Source organism: Podarcis filfolensis (assembly GCF_964270895.1).
Source record: "Podarcis filfolensis genome assembly, chromosome: 4".
Lineage (NCBI taxonomy): Eukaryota > Metazoa > Chordata > Lepidosauria > Squamata > Lacertidae > Podarcis > Podarcis filfolensis.
The window spans coordinates 10363416-10380726 of NC_139607.1; the positions used below are offsets into that span (position 1 = coordinate 10363416).

General features: G+C 40.8%; 1 protein-coding gene and 2 long non-coding RNA genes across 35 annotated transcripts in view; 2 read left to right on the top strand and 1 right to left on the bottom strand.

Annotated features, from left to right (window-relative positions):
* Positions 1 to 17311, top strand: part of LOC310761305 — a 173338-nt gene that overhangs the window by 116629 nt on the left and 39398 nt on the right. The window lies entirely within an intron of this gene.
* MYCBP2 (MYC binding protein 2) overlaps positions 1 to 17311 on the bottom strand; it is a 140683-nt gene that overhangs the window by 42902 nt on the left and 80470 nt on the right. For 13 of the 33 annotated variants that reach the window (XM_083610276.1, XM_083610297.1, XM_083610275.1 and 10 more), the window contains 5 exons: positions 16184 to 16324; positions 11192 to 11266; positions 10042 to 10266; positions 9059 to 9191; positions 8104 to 8229 (listed from right to left, as the gene is read on the bottom strand). In XM_083610276.1, the coding sequence (XP_083466402.1) occupies positions 8104 to 8229; positions 9059 to 9191; positions 10042 to 10266; positions 11192 to 11266; positions 16184 to 16324 (700 nt within the window). The remainder of the gene's footprint in view (positions 1 to 8103; positions 8230 to 9058; positions 9192 to 10041; positions 10267 to 11191; positions 11267 to 16183; positions 16325 to 17311) is intronic. The other 20 variants (XM_083610274.1, XM_083610273.1, XM_083610282.1 and 17 more) reach the window with 2 other exon arrangements.
* LOC310761268 lies at positions 355 to 16724 on the top strand. The gene is made up of 3 exons (XR_014547286.1): positions 355 to 1194; positions 6549 to 6664; positions 16192 to 16724. It is a non-coding gene; the product is annotated as an uncharacterized lncRNA (long non-coding RNA).

Genomic DNA, 17311 nt, shown 5'->3' on the forward strand with positions numbered 1-17311 from the left:
CACAGCACCATGAAAGTAAATTGCCGTGTCTTTAAATACATAATATATTGGTCCTTAACTAAATGGGGATTTTTTAAAAATCTGCTTTGTTTTACTAATGTCAACAAAAACTATTTTTTTTTGTAGAAAGATCTAGGCATAATCATTGAGTCTGAATAAAGTGGTACCTCTGGTTACGAACTTAATTTGTTATGGAGGTCCGTTCTTAACCCGAGGTACCACTTTAGCTAATGGGGTGCCCTGCCGCCACCGCCGTGCAATTTCTGTTCTCATCCTGGGGCAAAGTTCTTAACCCAAGGTACTAATTCTGGGTTAGTGGAGTCTGTAACCCAAAGTGTTTGTAACCTGACGTGTTTGTAACCTGAGGTGTTTGTAACCCAAGGTACTACTGTATTTGAAAAAGACTTTTTAAATTTACTATTCATTTCAGTTCTTGGAAGTAGCCAAAGGGCAGTCTTTGCTTTCCCAGAAATGAATCTCTTTCACTGGGTGACTTAAACTTTCTTGTCTGGAAGGGGCTTGGGAATATAAATGGTTCTACTCCTGTGTTTATTTTTGATTTGCACTTAATTGTTTACATGCTGGGCAATATTTAGCTGTTTTAATGACCACCTGTCTTTTTTATTTTGTGTTTGTAGTAATTTTATGATTAACCTATTGTTAATTGCTGTCAAGTGCTAAGTGTCAAGCTGCTTTTTTTAAAGGAGAGGCGAGACACAAATGCTGCAAATAAATAACATCCCTCTTGACAGAAGACAGGGTCAGTTCTGACTTCATTGCTAGCAGGGCATCTCCTACCCTTTGCCAGCTGAGCTTGGCAAAGACAGCTCCCCTTGGTCCTTAGTACAATACAACCAAGTGGGTAACCACAGCAACCTGGAAGAACAATAGAATAACAGTGGAACTTTGGGCACTTATTGTACATGGCCTTTCCTGGCAGCAAAGTGAGCCAGCCACTAACAGAATAAAGCATGCCCTATTTTCCCAAGGCAGGAAACTTGTGTCTTTGATTTGCATAGGCTTCCTCCTTCCCCTTTAGTTTTCATTCATTACTAAGCTCTTTCGGACTTGCTTTCTATGAATCTGAGACATTATCTCTCCACCTGCCTACCTGCAGAGGAAGAGGGAACCTTTTGGAGGATGATGGAGAAGTTGGTTGTGAAAATGTGATTCAGATGACTAGCAAAGCTTATGGTGAGTGGATTGCCTACGGGGTGTGGTTGTAACATGCTTGCTTGTCTGCTAAAGAAAGCCCACTTGCAGGGAGCGCCCAATGGTCCATTCTCAAGCACAGCATGGTCCAGAAACTTACAGGACACACCAGAGCTGTATCTGCCTAGAGTAGGGTCCATTCATGGCAGTGGTAACACATTTTGCAACTCGCCTGCCAAAAGCTGCCTATGCCGAGGCATGGAGGTCCAGCTTGCAATATCTAATAAATAAACTGAGTGCTCTGCAAATGGCTCTCTGTGCAAATTTCTGTGGTGCTTTTGTTGGAAGAGAGCTTGGCGAACATAGCCATGGCTCTTACGGAATGTGTGTGTTGCGGCGAACCTAAGTTCCAGCGGGTTATGGGGTCCTTGTCGCGGGATCACATTCACCCAATGCTATACCAGCTGCACTGGCTCCCGTGGAGTACAGGATCAGGTTTAAGGTGCTGGTTTTAAGTATACGGCCTAGGACCCTAGGTTTTAACTATACAGCCTAGGATCCTCGTACCTACGGGACCGCCTCTCCTGGTATGTCCCACGGAGGACCTTACGGTCTTCAATCAAAAACACCTTGGAGGTCCCGGGCCACAGAGAGGTTAGGCTGGCCTTGACAAGAGCCAGGGCTTCTTCAGCCGTGGCCCCAATCTGGTGGAATGCTCTGTCACAAGAGACTAGGGCCCTGCGGAACTTGGCATCTTTCCGCAGGGCCTGCAAGACGGGGCTGTTCCACCAGGCCTTTGACCAAGGCACAGACTGACGCCATCTCTCCTTCTGTAATCCTCATAGAACTCTAACCCAATGGTTGCCATCAATTTGATTTGAACTGATTTTAAAATGAATTGATTTTAGAATGCTGTATTGTTTTACTGTTGTTAGCCGCTCTGAACCCAGCTTCGGCTGGGGAGGGCGGGATATAAATAAATTTATTATTATTATTATTATTATTATTATTATTATTATTAAGTGCTGTGACTTTTAGGTCAACGTACTACATGCTTTGATCCAACATGCTACTGTGCGAGCCCCAGCCTTTTTCCTCATGGAGGTGGGATAAAATGAAGCAAATGGGCTGTGTGTTTAATACAATCGTTTTGACAGAATGATTCTGCTTTCTTCTTTAAGATTTTGCTAAATATTATGCCTGCCATCCCCGTTCTCCCCCCCCCCCCCCCCATTGGGATGCTAAGCTGGTTTTTTCCTCATGGTCTAAATCTTCTAGCCAGCCAAGACTGGGAGTTGTGGGGAAAGATTGAATGGCCTCTGGGGTGGCAGGCTGTATCACAGGGTTCACATGCTTCACAGATGAAGCTTTCTGAGTGATGTAGGAAACACCTGACTTATATTTCCCTTTGTACCCATTTTGCAGATTTGCGGTGCTCTGGTTGACAGAGCTGGTTGGTTGCCTTTGTTCCTGTCTGTCAGGCCCATTGCAACAGCAAGGAGAATGGCCAAGGTAAGGACATGGGGAATAAACAATGGAAATATTTGCCTTTTCTTTAACTGGGAGGAAAACAGAAGGATGAATGGAAACAAGAAATACTAAGAGAAGGCAGGCAGGCAGGCAGGAAACCTAAGCACATTGCAGAATGAAGCAGGTTAAGAGAACATCTCTGCAAAGGGCGAAGGCAGGAAGTAAAAGTGAAGAGGAAGACAGAAGGAGGAAGCCTAGGAAAATTAAAACCACAGCTTTCCCATCCATGCCTTGGGCAGTGAGCTGATGGGTGCTCTAAAACACCCTCATCTATCTGCTTTTCCCTACCATATGCATTACTACTCCTGTCCAATACGGAGGGATGGGAAGCAGAGCAGTCTTCCGGCATGAAGCCCCTCAAGGCTGCTGACTTCTTCCCTACCTGTGGAAGAACAACTTACTACTTCTTGCCTTGTTTTCCTTCCAATAATAATGTACCATATTTCCCAGGTGCTTGATCAAGATTAAGGGGAAAGGGGAGGAGAGAATGAAGGCAAAGGAAGCAGACTGGAGCTCTGACTAGAAAGCAGAGGACAGGACACACCACAGACGCTTAGCCAATCTTGTGCTGCTATCTGGAAGTGAAAAAATGCCCTTTAACCACCTATAGAAAAATGCCTCTTTTCCTCTCTTCAGCTTCAGTGAGGATTTAAGCTTATAGAAACTTACAAATCTTTAACAAAGTGTCTGAATAATGCTGTAAAGAAGCCTTTTCCAATGTGGTGCCCTTCAAATGTTTTGGAGTACAATTCCTATTAGCCCTAGCCAGCATGGTAAACCAGTGGTTCCCAATTAACTAATTATTGTGGACCCCACCTCGCCTTATTTTTCAAAAGCCAAACCATGGACCCCCCTACTTTTGAAAATTTTGATTACCGTATTTTTCGCTCTATAAGACGCACTTTTTCCCCTTCAAAAATGAAGGGGAAATGTGTGTGCGTCCTATGGAGCGAAGACGCCATAGCCCTGCGACCCTCTCCCGGCTGGAGAGGTGACGCGCGCCTATGGCAGGAGCCTCCATAGGCGCGCGTCACCTCTCCACCCGGGAGAGCGCGCGCGGGGCTAAAGCAGCCCCCCACGACCTTCTCCCGGGTGGAGAGGTGACGCGCGCCTATGGCAGGAGCCTCCATAGGCACGCGTCACCTCTCCACCCGGGAGAGTGCGTGCGGGGCTAAAGAAGCCATAGCCCCGCAACCCTCTCCCAGCTGGAGAGGTGACGCGTGACTATGGCAGCAGCCTCTCCGCTGCGCCTTTCCGCTGCTCCCTGACCTGCTCTTTGGGGCTGGTGGTGGGCTTCCCCCCGCCAGCCCCAAAGAGCAGGTCGAAAGGAACCTGAAGCCTGGAGAGCGAGAGGGGTCGGTGCGCACCAACCCCTCTCGCTCTCCAGGCTTCCAAGGTAGCCACCTGAACGCACCTTAAACGGCACCTTGTTTTAGAGCGGGAAAACAAGAGGGGGAAAATTCTCCCACTCTCTGCGCAGCGCCTCCTGCCACTTTGCTGAAGTGGCGCTGTGAAGAGAGCGGAATAATTTTTTTCCCTTGTTCTCCCCCCTCTAAAACAAGGTGCGTCCTATTGTCCGGTGCGTCCTATGGTGCGAAAAATACGGTACTCTATGGTAGTCACCTGTGCAAAGCAATTTTTTGATAAAATGTGGGGTGGCCCCTAATAAACAAAGTGTTTTAGGTATCCTTAAAAAAAAGACCATAAAACCTGTGAAATAACCACCAATTGCCTATCCCCAGACAGTAGGAAAAACTTGTCTCCATTGCTCCACTACAACTGAATTTTAAAAAGCAACTGTGTTCCTAACTTGCAACTGTTCTATATGCAGAATCCTTTTTATATTCAAAAATGCTATTTCTTACTTGTAATCTGATATGGTACATCTTAGCAAAACTTTGCATCATATGGTTCTGCTAACTGAGGGATCTTGCACCTTCAAGACATAGGTGAAGGCTTGGTCAGGGCTTGATAAAGTATTGGTGAAGACTGAGTAGAAAACAGCTGGAATTTTGTAATGTTGGTAATAATAATAATAATAATTACTATTATTAACTGTTTAGTCCTCCTGTACCCAAATTTCATCCCTGGTTTCATCCCTGGCTTAAAGAGATTAATTAGTTAAATACAGTACTTATTTGAAGTGAGGTTTTTCTTCTTGCTGATTAACCAATAGGAACAACCAACTTTTGAATTTTTTAGGATTCTACCGTACATCTGTTTCTTCCCACTCCAAAATGTAGCCACATAGGTTCCCACAGAAAAAGAACGAACGAACTAAAAACCCACACAGGCTGCATTTTGCAGCAAATAGGACTGGGTGATGTATTGATACATTGTCCAGGACCAGTATGAGGGACAGACTGCGATGGCGGCTTCACTAGGCAGTATACCGTGAGTGAAACCACCACCGCACTAGACTCCCTCCAGCTGGTGCTGGTCCCAGAGGGACCCAGGAGCAGCGGTGGTTTCACCAGCGATATCCTGCCAAATGAAGGTGCCATCCCACTCTGCCCTCATACCAGCAGAGAGAGAAACCAGTTGCACTGGTGAGGCACCGATACAGCTACTTCCTCCCTCCGCTTCTTCAAACTGCTCGGCTGAGGAGCACATGGCTGCCCTTGCCTCAGCCAACCAGTTTTACAGAGCCCCTGCCCTGCCAACGGCTCACACAAGCCAGTGGTGGTGTGGGGGCGCCATAAAACTGCTCCATTGAGGGGTGTGCAGTTGCCATTCCCCTCAGTCGAGCAGTTAACAGAGCCTTCAGGGGCCTGCTGCTGGCCTGTGTAAGCTGGTGGCTGGTTGGGGGCTCTGTTAAAGTGCTCCCATCCACCCACCCCCCAGCTATAGCGAGCTGTGCAATTAACAAGATAACTGAGTCCCTGGCAGGGGATAGTGCTGCAGACCCCCCTGGGCATGTCCGACGGACCCCCCGGGGTCCCCTAATTGGGAACCATTGTGGTAAATTGTTGAGGATGACTGCATCTGTAGACCAAACACTTGGAGGGCACCAAGTTGGAGAAGGCTACTTTAGACCATAAGTTAAAGGTAAAGGGACTCCTGACCATTAGGTCCAGTCGTGACCGACTCTGGGGTCACGGTGCTCATCTCGCTTTATTGGCCGAGGGAGCCGGCGTACAGCTTCTGGGTCATGTGGCCAGCATGACTAAGCCACTTCTGGCCAACCAGAGCAGCGCATGGAAACGCCGTTTACCTTCCCGCCAGAGCGGTACCCATTTATATACTTGTACTCTGACGTGCTTTCGAACTGCTAGGTGGGCAGGAGCAGGGACTGAGCAACAGGAGCTCACCCCGTCGCGGGGATTCGAACCGCCGACCTTCTGATCGGCAAGTCCTAGGCTCTGTGGTTTAACCAACAGCGCCACCCGCATCCCTATGCTTTTGATAGATGCTTTAGACTATAAAGCATCTATCAAAATAGTTTCTGAAAGCCTGAATTCTCATGTGTGATCTAACAATACAACTTCCTAGGTTCATCATCTTACTGTAGTAAGGAATTAGTTCAGTGATTTTGGATCTTTCCGCAACAGGGCTGACAGAAAACAGGTTAGAAATAGGTTGCAGCCAAATCAGCAAAACTAAGGAAAAACATGAAAGCAGCAAATCTGTCATGAGCACGAAATGAGACAAAGCACTTTAACGCTCCTGAAGTTATGTCTCTGCAGGTTGCTTTTTGTCAGCTACGCCAGTGATATGATTATAATGATATGCCTTTGTAGGTGCTTCACCCAGGGAAAAATTCATAAAAACTTTCCTGTAGTGTTCCTTGTGATGTATTGGCAGAGATGACTACAAGGCACTAGGCTCAAACGCTCTAACTAATATGCTGCTCTAATTATTTTTAGGTAAATTTACTTGCATGGAGACCTAAGGGTATGCCAGCTGAAAGGGTGCACTGCTCTTTGCATTGAACTACTGCAAATACACAAGGAGAATGAGACAAGAAGAAGACATCAAAACAGTAAGGCATGCGACAATAATCAGACTGCAATCCAAACACGCTATAGGTTAGTTCAGCAAAACATAAAAAGGGGTTTCCAGGAAAAATGGATTAATGAATACGTGACATTTATTCATATCACAACCAAGAAAAATGAACACAAACTGTGTGTGTTTTTAAATAGAGAAAACATAAGAAATTTACGAAAGAAACTTATGTTCAAGGAAGTCCGTGGTTCACGATTTCTCCTCAAGAATGCAACACTGAACTTGAAGCAACACCTGGATAACAATGTTCACTTGAGGGTAACTATTACACTTAAAATGTAGGGAACGATCCAATCAATGTTAAGCACATCTTTCCCACTGGAATCAAATTAAAATTTATAGGCGCTCACATTTTGCTGGACCATGCATTATTCTCAGAAAAGAAAATTCCAAGTTGAAACTTTTGCCCTTCTATGGGCATGTCTATTTTAAAACATTTCTTAATTTTAAAATTCTATGTCATGTCCTAAAGTTGTATACTGCTCTCTTTTACACTAGATGTACTAGTCTGACCTCATTTATCTGCTGTAGGAATACTAAAATGAGACAAGAAATATCAATATCAAGAGCTACTAACATAGAAAAGTTTGGGGTTGCAATACATTTCTACATGCACATTCTACAATTGCCACAATGATTTCCATGGCAATTATACGTGTATAGATACTGGTAAGCACTCAGCTTTTCACTAGTGGAGTACTTTTCACATTGCACTTAAATGCTTAATTTAAAGGTGCTAAACTAGCAAAACAAAAACAATTTAATATATAGTGTTACAGTACTGTATAGAATTTTGATTTAGAACCTAACTATACAACTTTCATGTCAGTACAAGGATTCAATCTGATTTCAAGTGCTAGTACATCAGACACCACTGGTTTTCCTGTTCTGGTTTTTGTGCAGTGTTTTCTAGAATAAGGAGGGTCTGTCAATGAAAAGCTTTACTTTTTACAGGGAACACTACAGTTGTGACATGGAATATGACACCGATCAAACTCTAAAAGTCCATCAATACTGTGGTTTCTCAAAAGTATGTGCTCTGAACAGAATGCTTAGAGTGTGATGCTAATTTTATAGAAGCAAGCATTTTTAATGCATGTTCACGATCTCCAAACAGTTCTTCAAAACTAGCAGTTTTCACTACAACATACAATTATTATAACTCAAGCCCATCTTGTTCAACAAAGGCTCAGTTTATTATCATTTCAATCCTGATCCTACAACAAATAAGCAGTGCCAGTTTTATAACTCTGAGCCATATAGTATAATTAAAGTCTCATATAAATGAAGAATTCCTGCACTGATGAATTGCCTCCCAGTTTTTTTAAGTAAATATACTGGAGCTACAAATACAATGGAAAGCACACTCAATATTCAAAATGATAGAAAGAAAATAATTAGTAGAAAATTTACCTTTGTTATTTCCAAGGCCATAATCAAATCCTTGTCCATTACTGCACGCTGTCCCCTTATTGAAAGTTTGCAGTGAGAAAGGACTTGGCGGGGGAGTCTGACCATTCTGATCTATAAAAGCTTGTTCTGTAATTGCAAGAAGCAAAACAAACACAAAACTGCATTAGAATGTAATTTATGTCTCTACAGTGGGAATGAAGGCCAAAATATATGTACACAGGAATGAAGGTTTCAATTAATAAATCACTAACTAGAGTAGTAGTAACATGTCTCCTTAATTAGACTATAGCCCCCCCCCCCAAAGTATCCATGTGCAGAAAGGGGCAGCAGGGTCCCTCATCCAATATCTGTGCATTGGGTGTGCACATCTGTGAAAGGGAATCCTATGGGCATCTGCTGATAGTGGAGCTGGAACCCTATGTGATCAGGGTTCCAACTCTACAGACACAGGTTTCCCCTTCTCAGACGTCTGTGCCCACTGCTTGGATGCCAAAGCCACCCCCATTGTGTGGGGTCAGGAGTGCAATCGTGTTTGGCCTTGTCTATGAGTGGCTGCCCCCTTCCTCACAATTCATGCATGAAAAGGGCTTCCATGGTCCTATGCCCGATTTCACTCCAAGAAATTATTAGAAGTCATTCCATGATAAACGTACATCGCTTTCGACTACCTTAATAAAACATTTTGCCTTCTAAATTGTTCACAATGTTTAGGATTTCTTTTCAAATATTTTAAACACTGTTCTGACTCTTTAACTTGGGAAGATTCACCTGATCAGCTCAAACTAGCACAAGAATATGGCCACATACCTCTGTTAAATGAAGAACTTTGGGTACCAGTGCACTCCTCTGTTCTTTCTGGGGGTTTTTATACTAAATTTTTAGATTATTTACATCTCTGCTTTTTATTGTTTGTGTGCTTAGTTTCTATCTTTTTGTAAAAATTAAGGAGACTTGCCATCTTCATGCCGGAGATATTGGTTTCCACCTCTGTCTCTAGCTAAGGACCACGCATCACCTTCATCACTTTCACAGAACTCTACCATGCTGTTCTTATCCATCTGCACCCATGTCCCTTCAGAATTAGTCACCTGGTACATACACACACACACACATAGAGAGAGAGGCACATTTAATTTACTTTTCAAATTATCCACCAATGAGATGCAGCAAAATGTTTCCATATGTGAAAAAGAGGCTCTTTTCTGTCATGGAAAGGCAACAGACATTCTTCAAGTTAAGTGCAGAAGAATAAGGAAGAATAAAAAGCATTTGTATTCACAGAAGTTTAAGATGATTAGTATCTTCAGTGTGTTAAGACTGGATTATATTCAGAAGAAAAGAATAAACAGAGCACCAAACAAGTGTCCAGATACACATAGCATTTGATACCCGATAGAATGCAAGAGTCGAATTTTTATTTATTTATTTGACACATGAAGCAGAGAAAGCTTGACACTGACACCAGGTATTTAATATTCACAAAGTTGCTATCATGTCCTGTGTGCTGTCTGAGAAAAATCATAGCATGACACACTACATCCTCAAGCCCATTGAAATAGGAGAGCACCAAAGCACGATCAACCGCATGCAACAGTTGAATCAATACCAAGATATAAGATAACTGAGTTCTGTTGTATCCCCCAAAATAATTCATTGGTAAACGCTGAAATATGCATTAAACATAGTCCTTTAATAAACCCACATTTTAAGCAAGTGTACAAGAAAAATCAAGTTCAATCAATGCCCGATAATGAAATATATGACCAAGGCAAAAGTGGTTTGCATCAGTTTACACCATAAACAACCTTTAGGAAGTTAACAGTTAGCAACCAAGGGTGGAAAAGCAAACCTTGCGTAGGATAGCTGCTTTTCTTACGATTGCTACTATTATAAACCAGTATCTATGAAGATAAGAACTGAAGCTACAAGGATTCATACCTCGCCCACTGCCTTGACTTTGTTTCCCAGAACTAACATTCCAATGGGGATACCTCTAAGGTTGGGACAGCTTCTGACGTTGTGACCTGAGGGGCCAGTCTTCACTACCTTATATACTCCAGGCCCACCACGAATGAACGGCATATCTGGTTCCTGCATTACCGCTTCCTGAGGGCAGTGTGAGTTTAGGTCTTTGAAAAAGTCATCTGTGTTAGATCTAGACTCCTGAAAATTTTAGAACAAAAAACCAAAAAAAAAAATCCTGTTAATAATGCCTTTGTACTTTTCAACTAAGCCCACCTCTTTGTTAGACCTGAAATAACTAAGGTCTCATCCTAAAACACTTAACAGAGCACGTGTTAAGCTATAATTTTCCATATAAGACAAGAACTGAACTTGCAGAACTCTCTATATTACTACTGAACACGAAGAATAAACGATATGAGCACATATATAAAAATAAAAGGCACACATTTGCAACATGAACATTTGGAGCAATTCTTCAACCATGGTTAAGAAAGATGATACAAACACAAGACTAACACACAAGACTATGGCCAAGTAAAAGTATTCATGCAGGAGAGTGCAAGAAAGAAGGGGGGATAGAGGGTATTTATGCAACTGTTGGAGACATTCAATACCAAGCTATACAGCATCACATATGAGCCTTCTTCTGCAGAATGTAAATTGATATTACCAGCTAAATATGGAGACCTAAATGAATTAATGCTGCATATTCTCTGCATTTTGGTGAACAAAGATGTTATTCAGAAGTTTGTTAACCAATTCTTCCAGGAGAATAGTAATGGTAGGCAAGGTTGCCAAAGAATAGCTCGCCAGTCACTACCAGCTTTCTGCTGCTGTGCGCAGCAACAGGAAAGTGTGGCATGTGTTCTAGGTAGGTGCCCTCAATTCCTGCAGATCGATGGTGGGATCTAACAGGACTGGTAAGTACCAACGCATGCTGAGCATGAGCACTAGAACACGTCAGAGTCTCCAGCAGCGCGAAGCAATTGCTCAGCAGATGTCAATGTGAGTATCCTTGAAAGTCTGAAAACCACCAATTTGAATGTTCAGATGGCTCATACTCCACAATGCCCAAAATACTTGTACACAAGAGACTGAGATCCTGACAGTTAAGAAAACTCACCTGAGGGGGGAAAGGTTTGGAAGTCCATGAAAACAAGTCCAAATCCCTGACTCCTTGGCTAGCATTAAAGATATTCTATGTAAAGTTTAAGATAGACACATATCAACAGAGAACTGGAGCATTAAGACAGCAGAAGAAGAAATGAAGAGACAAATAGAACATTTGCTTAATTTTATTTTTTCCCCTGCATCCTTGCAAACAACAATCATTTCTTTTCATAAAAAGGTACTCTTAAAATGAAGCCAGCTGAGCCCACTGTTCACCACGGGGGAAACAATCTGTTGGAGACAGCTTATATTGACAGTTCTAAATGATGTAGTGTGTCATGCCATTCACTGAATAGAAAGATTCTTTTATATAGAGCTTAACACGTTTTGTGCAAGGCAATTCCCATTCTCCTGTCTGAATGAGAATACAAGTCCTATCAAAAGCCAGATTTGTTTTATGAAAGACAGTCTGCCACTTTGTGAAGATTTGTTTTCTTTTTCTGGGGGGGACATGGGGAGGCGGAGCGAGGGAAAAGATTGAGTGTGGACACTCAGCCACCTATTTGCAACTGGAAAGGTTTAAAACGTAGCTATCAGTACTCAGAAAACTTTGGAAAGTACCCAAATGCAAAGTGTCCAAAACCATAGTAACAAAATACACCAACATGTGAAACACAGAGTACTCTAAAAAAATAATAATTAAAAAAGAAATAAAATTAATGTATTTACCACATTAATACGGATAAGGGATGCACACATTAAAATATGTTGATTTTGGTACCTTGCGGTGGGTTTTTGTACTAGTCTAATATATTTGGAAGAAAGGCTGTTATTTAAATCAGCCATTTCCTCATTTATTTTTGAAGACTGACATTAAGCAGATGGGAAAAGGTACCAAACACTTTAACCAGCTTTAAAAAATACATTTAAAAAACCCACACAAAATGAGTAACACATAAAATAAGGAATTTGGCAGTTTAACTCAATCTTCATTTAGTTACAACGGGGGTCATGTTCGGGTCATACATCATTTCTCTCTAAATACATGTTCTTTTAAGGAAAAGGGGCCAGATTAGTTTGAAGACATTTTTTTGAAAAAAAAAATTGTTCAGCACATCCATTTTGGATGAGATCCTTGTAGCCATGCATAATATTCCATGCAGGCACTGAGGTGTTACACCCCCCCAAAAAAAAAATGCTCTTGAAGTTCAGGGGACCCTTCAGAGCAGGACTGAAAAGGTACAAAGAGTTAGTTGAAACTGAAAAATAAAAAATGGGAAATCCCTCTCCCCTACCCACCAGAAGCATTTTCCACTCACAAGTGGGGCTGTTTTGATCTTGTAAATAAATCCAGTACTTACACAAATAAGGTGGCTGATGACCTTTTTGTTCAAATGGGTCAATGAAATATATCAATTTTGTACACATCTAAAAATACAACATTTGCTGGAGTAAGTTGTGCAAATTTTAGATGAGATTTAATCAAAAAAATGGAACAAGAGGTTATACAGCAGACTTTCCACACATAAAACAACATCAAAATATTGCCCCAAAATAGTGCTCTCTGAAACATACACTTTTATTATTGTTGTGATATATGAATTATGCAAAAAGCAATGAAAATGAAATTAGGAGGTCAGAAGCAAGTGGTGACTGCAATGAGTATTCAAAATGAATGCATTTATTTGTGTGTTAGGGTTCCATGTTCTTCTAACATATAATCTTCTCCGTCACTTTTAAAGAATGTGCATGCATCAATCACAATAGAAAGCTTCCAGTATGAAACTGTCATTTCTACTCATTCAATGTTAGTATTTGCCAGACACTTTTAAGCTGTCAGTATACATTCTTTTAAGCTTTTCAAGCTGTCAGTATTTCTTTTTCAGCTGTCAGTATTCTTTTTAAGCTGTCAGTATTTGCCAGACACTTTTAAGCTGTCAGTATACAAACCCAAACTGCAAAGCAGTGTTCCTAGCCTTCAGTTTCTCACAAATATTTTATGTTGTTAAGTCTAAAAGATAAACCTTTCAACAATAATGTTTGCCTTCAACACAGCATCAATAAATTACAGCACATTGATTTATCTCAGAATTTGCATAGTGCAACCTTGTTTTTAGAAAAGCTTTCCTCTGAAGAGATCTAAATATCTTCCATTTCTATGTGCCACTAAAGGGTTTTTTTGTACAGAAATCAAGATACCTAGGAATGATACAGACTTGTACAAGTCTTAAGTAAATAATAGTTTAAGTACTGCATTTGAAGTCTTGTTTTTCAACATTTCATATCTGCCCTGTTTTTGTAACATAACATGGGTAAATGGCTTACTTGAAATTCAATATTTTCTGCCCGACGATTGGGACTGCTAACGAAAAATCTCAAATCAATAAAAGTCTTAGATGCTCTCTTGCCCCTTCCCACCTTTTCAAGGATAAAAATCTGTATCACGTTTAATGGCACATATTATGTCCCTGACCAGCATATATTGGAGTGTTATGGGTGCAAGTTGCAGGGAGGATTGTGGGAGTTACCACACGCACACCCAAAACTCTTACCAGGCTGATACAGTACTTCTCCCTAGTAACTGAAATCTTAATAGACCCAATGTCAAGTATTTGTACAATTTTTTATTTTTTAAAAAAACTTCATCAGGAATAAAGTTTAGCTGAGATTTTCAAGTAAGTCATGGAATACAGTCTATCAAGGAAGCTAGTTAAACAAGGAAACTGTTAAGCAAGCTCTCTAGACTGTCATTCTTTTAAGAAGAGAGATAAAAGAAAAGAAAGAAGTAGTACTGAAATTCCCAGGTATTAGCATTTTAGATTTGCAAAGTATGGTATAAAAGGAGCGCTTAAGCTAGAGTTTTCTTCCTAGCCACTACTCCCCCAAAGCGATGAAGAGAAGATGACCAGCATAGCCAAAATCAGAAGTTTCACAAAGATATTTGAATAAGTGATCACAAACCAATAATAAAACTGTTGGGTGCTAGGCCTCAGCAGCCTAAGAAAAGTGAAGCAAAAGACACAGGTCTACATTCCGCTACAACTAAAATCCAAGAGAACATTCAGCATGTTTGCAGACAGCCAAGGCAGCACACACAGGCTACATTTAGCAACTAAGCAGGCATAGCCAGGAATGACTGTGGTTCATAAATAATCAAAAATCAAAGACTTTATACCATAGCCACTATCAGGTCAGCAGGAACCAATGGGTTAGGGTTAGTGGCTGGAGCAATGCTGGAAACGGAGCACACATCATAACCTAGGGAACATTTAGACCTGCAACCCTTCTTGGTTCATCACACGGGACAGCAGAACACAGATCTGAAGGTTCCCAGTTTTACCCTGCCACAAATGCAGAGGTTTGCCATTCATCTCAAAAATACACACCAATCTGCTTAACATTTCCCAACTGCCAAATGCACATGAAGGAACTATTATTAAAAAAATATATATGTACAAACGTGACTTGGTTAGATCACTACGATGCCTTCAAACCAGTCAAATGTCCCTGACCTTTTAAGAAGATAGCTTATTACTTAAGTTGGAGCAGTTTACTATTCTACCTTTAAAAGAGGTTGCCTTGAAGCAAGTGGTTGCTATCATCATACAACTTTCCCACTAGAAGCCACTAACTAGCTTACTAATGCAACACACCCTACGGAAACATAGGGTTGTATCTAATGGTGCTGTCTCCCCTGTGCAATAGACTCCCACAAAAGAACAGCCTCATCTGCCTCTCCTCTGCAGCCCCACCCCTGCACCATCAAAATCAGGTTCAGAAGGTTGGGGGATCCTCTGGAGCAGATTTTGGGGGCACGTGAATAGAGGATGTTGTGTAAGTAGAACTCCAGTCACACTTGCATTTGATTCAATCTGTTGTTTCCATGCTACCACTCTCTGTAGCTTTGCATATATGTTCTTCTTCATGCAAAGCCTTCTTTCAATGAAGATGACAGGCTTTCCTATGTCTTTTATTTCTTGTGCTGTCAGCTTTGTCCATTCACATATTTCAACCTGTGCCATGACATTTCCACACCCTTTCCTAAAGTAACAATGAAGACGTACTGAACAAATTCTACCAGCAGGAAAAACTGCCTTTCCCTATTCTTAACTCCTTACAGGTGCATTATCTTAAATCAGTGATATCTATAATATGTTACAGTCAGTCATGACAATATGGTAAATACTCTTATTCAATATTTCAGCGTTCTCTCACAGGAGGTCCTCAATAATGTGGCCGAATCAAGACATATTTTATCAGTTTCAGTTTAACCAAATCTTTTTCACACATGGAAGAAATGATGCTAATAAATATTAATTAATTAATTAATTAACTATGGGCTAGTGTAGATATAACCCAAGCACATCTTCACACAATTTTCCCCTTTCAAGCGCAATTTGCCACCCTTCCTTGACAGCCCTAAGCCAGATTTGAAATCAGGGTTAGCGAATGCCAATATACCACAGTTAAGTGATATGACACATTAAACCCATACAACTAAGAATAAATTACTATATCATATCCAACTATTATTTAAAAAACCCTAATCATCTTAAAGTACCTAGACGTATCTCTTGAGGGGTAACTTCCCATTGTAGAAAAATGGTATCAATATGGTATCCAAATGAGAAATAAATATTTCTGGCAGCAGCAAGCCTTTATAACACTTTGATCAAATTGTTTTTTAAACTACAGAACAAGCAGTACAGGATATGCATTTATGTTACATATTAGTCAAATATAAAGGGTTCAGATGATAGCACAGGCCCACCTTAGCTAAGGTTCCAACTTAGCTAACTGCCTCCTTTGGAGGAGGGAGAAAATACTTTCAAAAACCTTAATCGCTTCAACATCAGCATTATTGTTGATGTTACAGGACCTAAAATTGGTTAATGGGAATGATTACCCTTATAGATGAGATGGATGAATGATGACAACCTTAAAAAAATGATTGATTGAATGAATGAGTGCACTATAATATTCTTCAAAATTGTATTTTACTTACATCAACAGGGACCAAAAGGCTCTTGCCAAGATGCTGGTTAAAGGAAAGGCACCAGGCTTCCGTGTAACCATTCATATTTGGAACATATTTCCTTATTGTCTCATCGTTCAGCCGTAGCCATACACCATCATCATTGTGAATCTATGAAGAGTAAATGCAAGCCAGGCTACTTAAGCAGCAGATGATAACAGATTAAAGATCTAGCATAATACAGCTGCATGGGAGGTAAACATTTGGCCTATTTAACTAAAGCTTTTTAAAAAGGCACAAGAAATTTAAAGCAGATGAAGATTATGGATGAATTAAGAAAAAATGTATTTAAAGAGCAACTTCCTAATGTATCTACAACAATGCAACATCGTGATATGGGACACCACTCCAGAAAGGCAGCTGATGTACCACTGTTGCAAAAAGTAACTTGAAAGCATCATGTGTCTCAGGATCAGACCGTGAAAATAATTTTTACTATGAAGGTAAAGAATGGCTGGAAATGTAACGATTAAAAGGCATATTAAGGAACCAAATTATGCCATGCTCACAATGATTTGCAATCTTTTTTAAAAAAAAAATACTGCAAAAAGCTGGTTTTTATTTTACAAAGTAATAGCTACAAAGGAAGCATTCCAATTCTCTGTAAAATATATATGTATTGTTTTCAGAAACGGCTGACTTCTTTTAAAGCTAAAAATGAAACATTTCATTTCTGAAAAATCAACAGAAACTTCAAAATGTTAACAGGATAAAACAAAAATATCTACCTCAATTTCGCCAAAAAGCAATCTTGCAGTCTGTAGCATGAGTTTAAAGCAACACAGAAAGCAAAATGGCTGGTTAATCATATGGCCTGATGCAACTACATGTCCTTTTATCTAACTTTTGTGGCAAATACCCAGAAGAGCTCACAAGCACTCAAGTAGCATTTACGATTTTTCTCCTGTGAACAGCAGGCCCCCATATTACAAATTGCTTTTGAAAGTATTCCATTTCAAAAAGGCTTCTATGGCCTAGCATGGCTTCTGGCCTGAAACACATTCAGAAACATTTGAAACATTCAAAGGCCATGTGAGATTAGTCATGGTGTTCTCTGGATTCTGGTCTGTATATGCAAGTGGTAATTTAATCTAGATC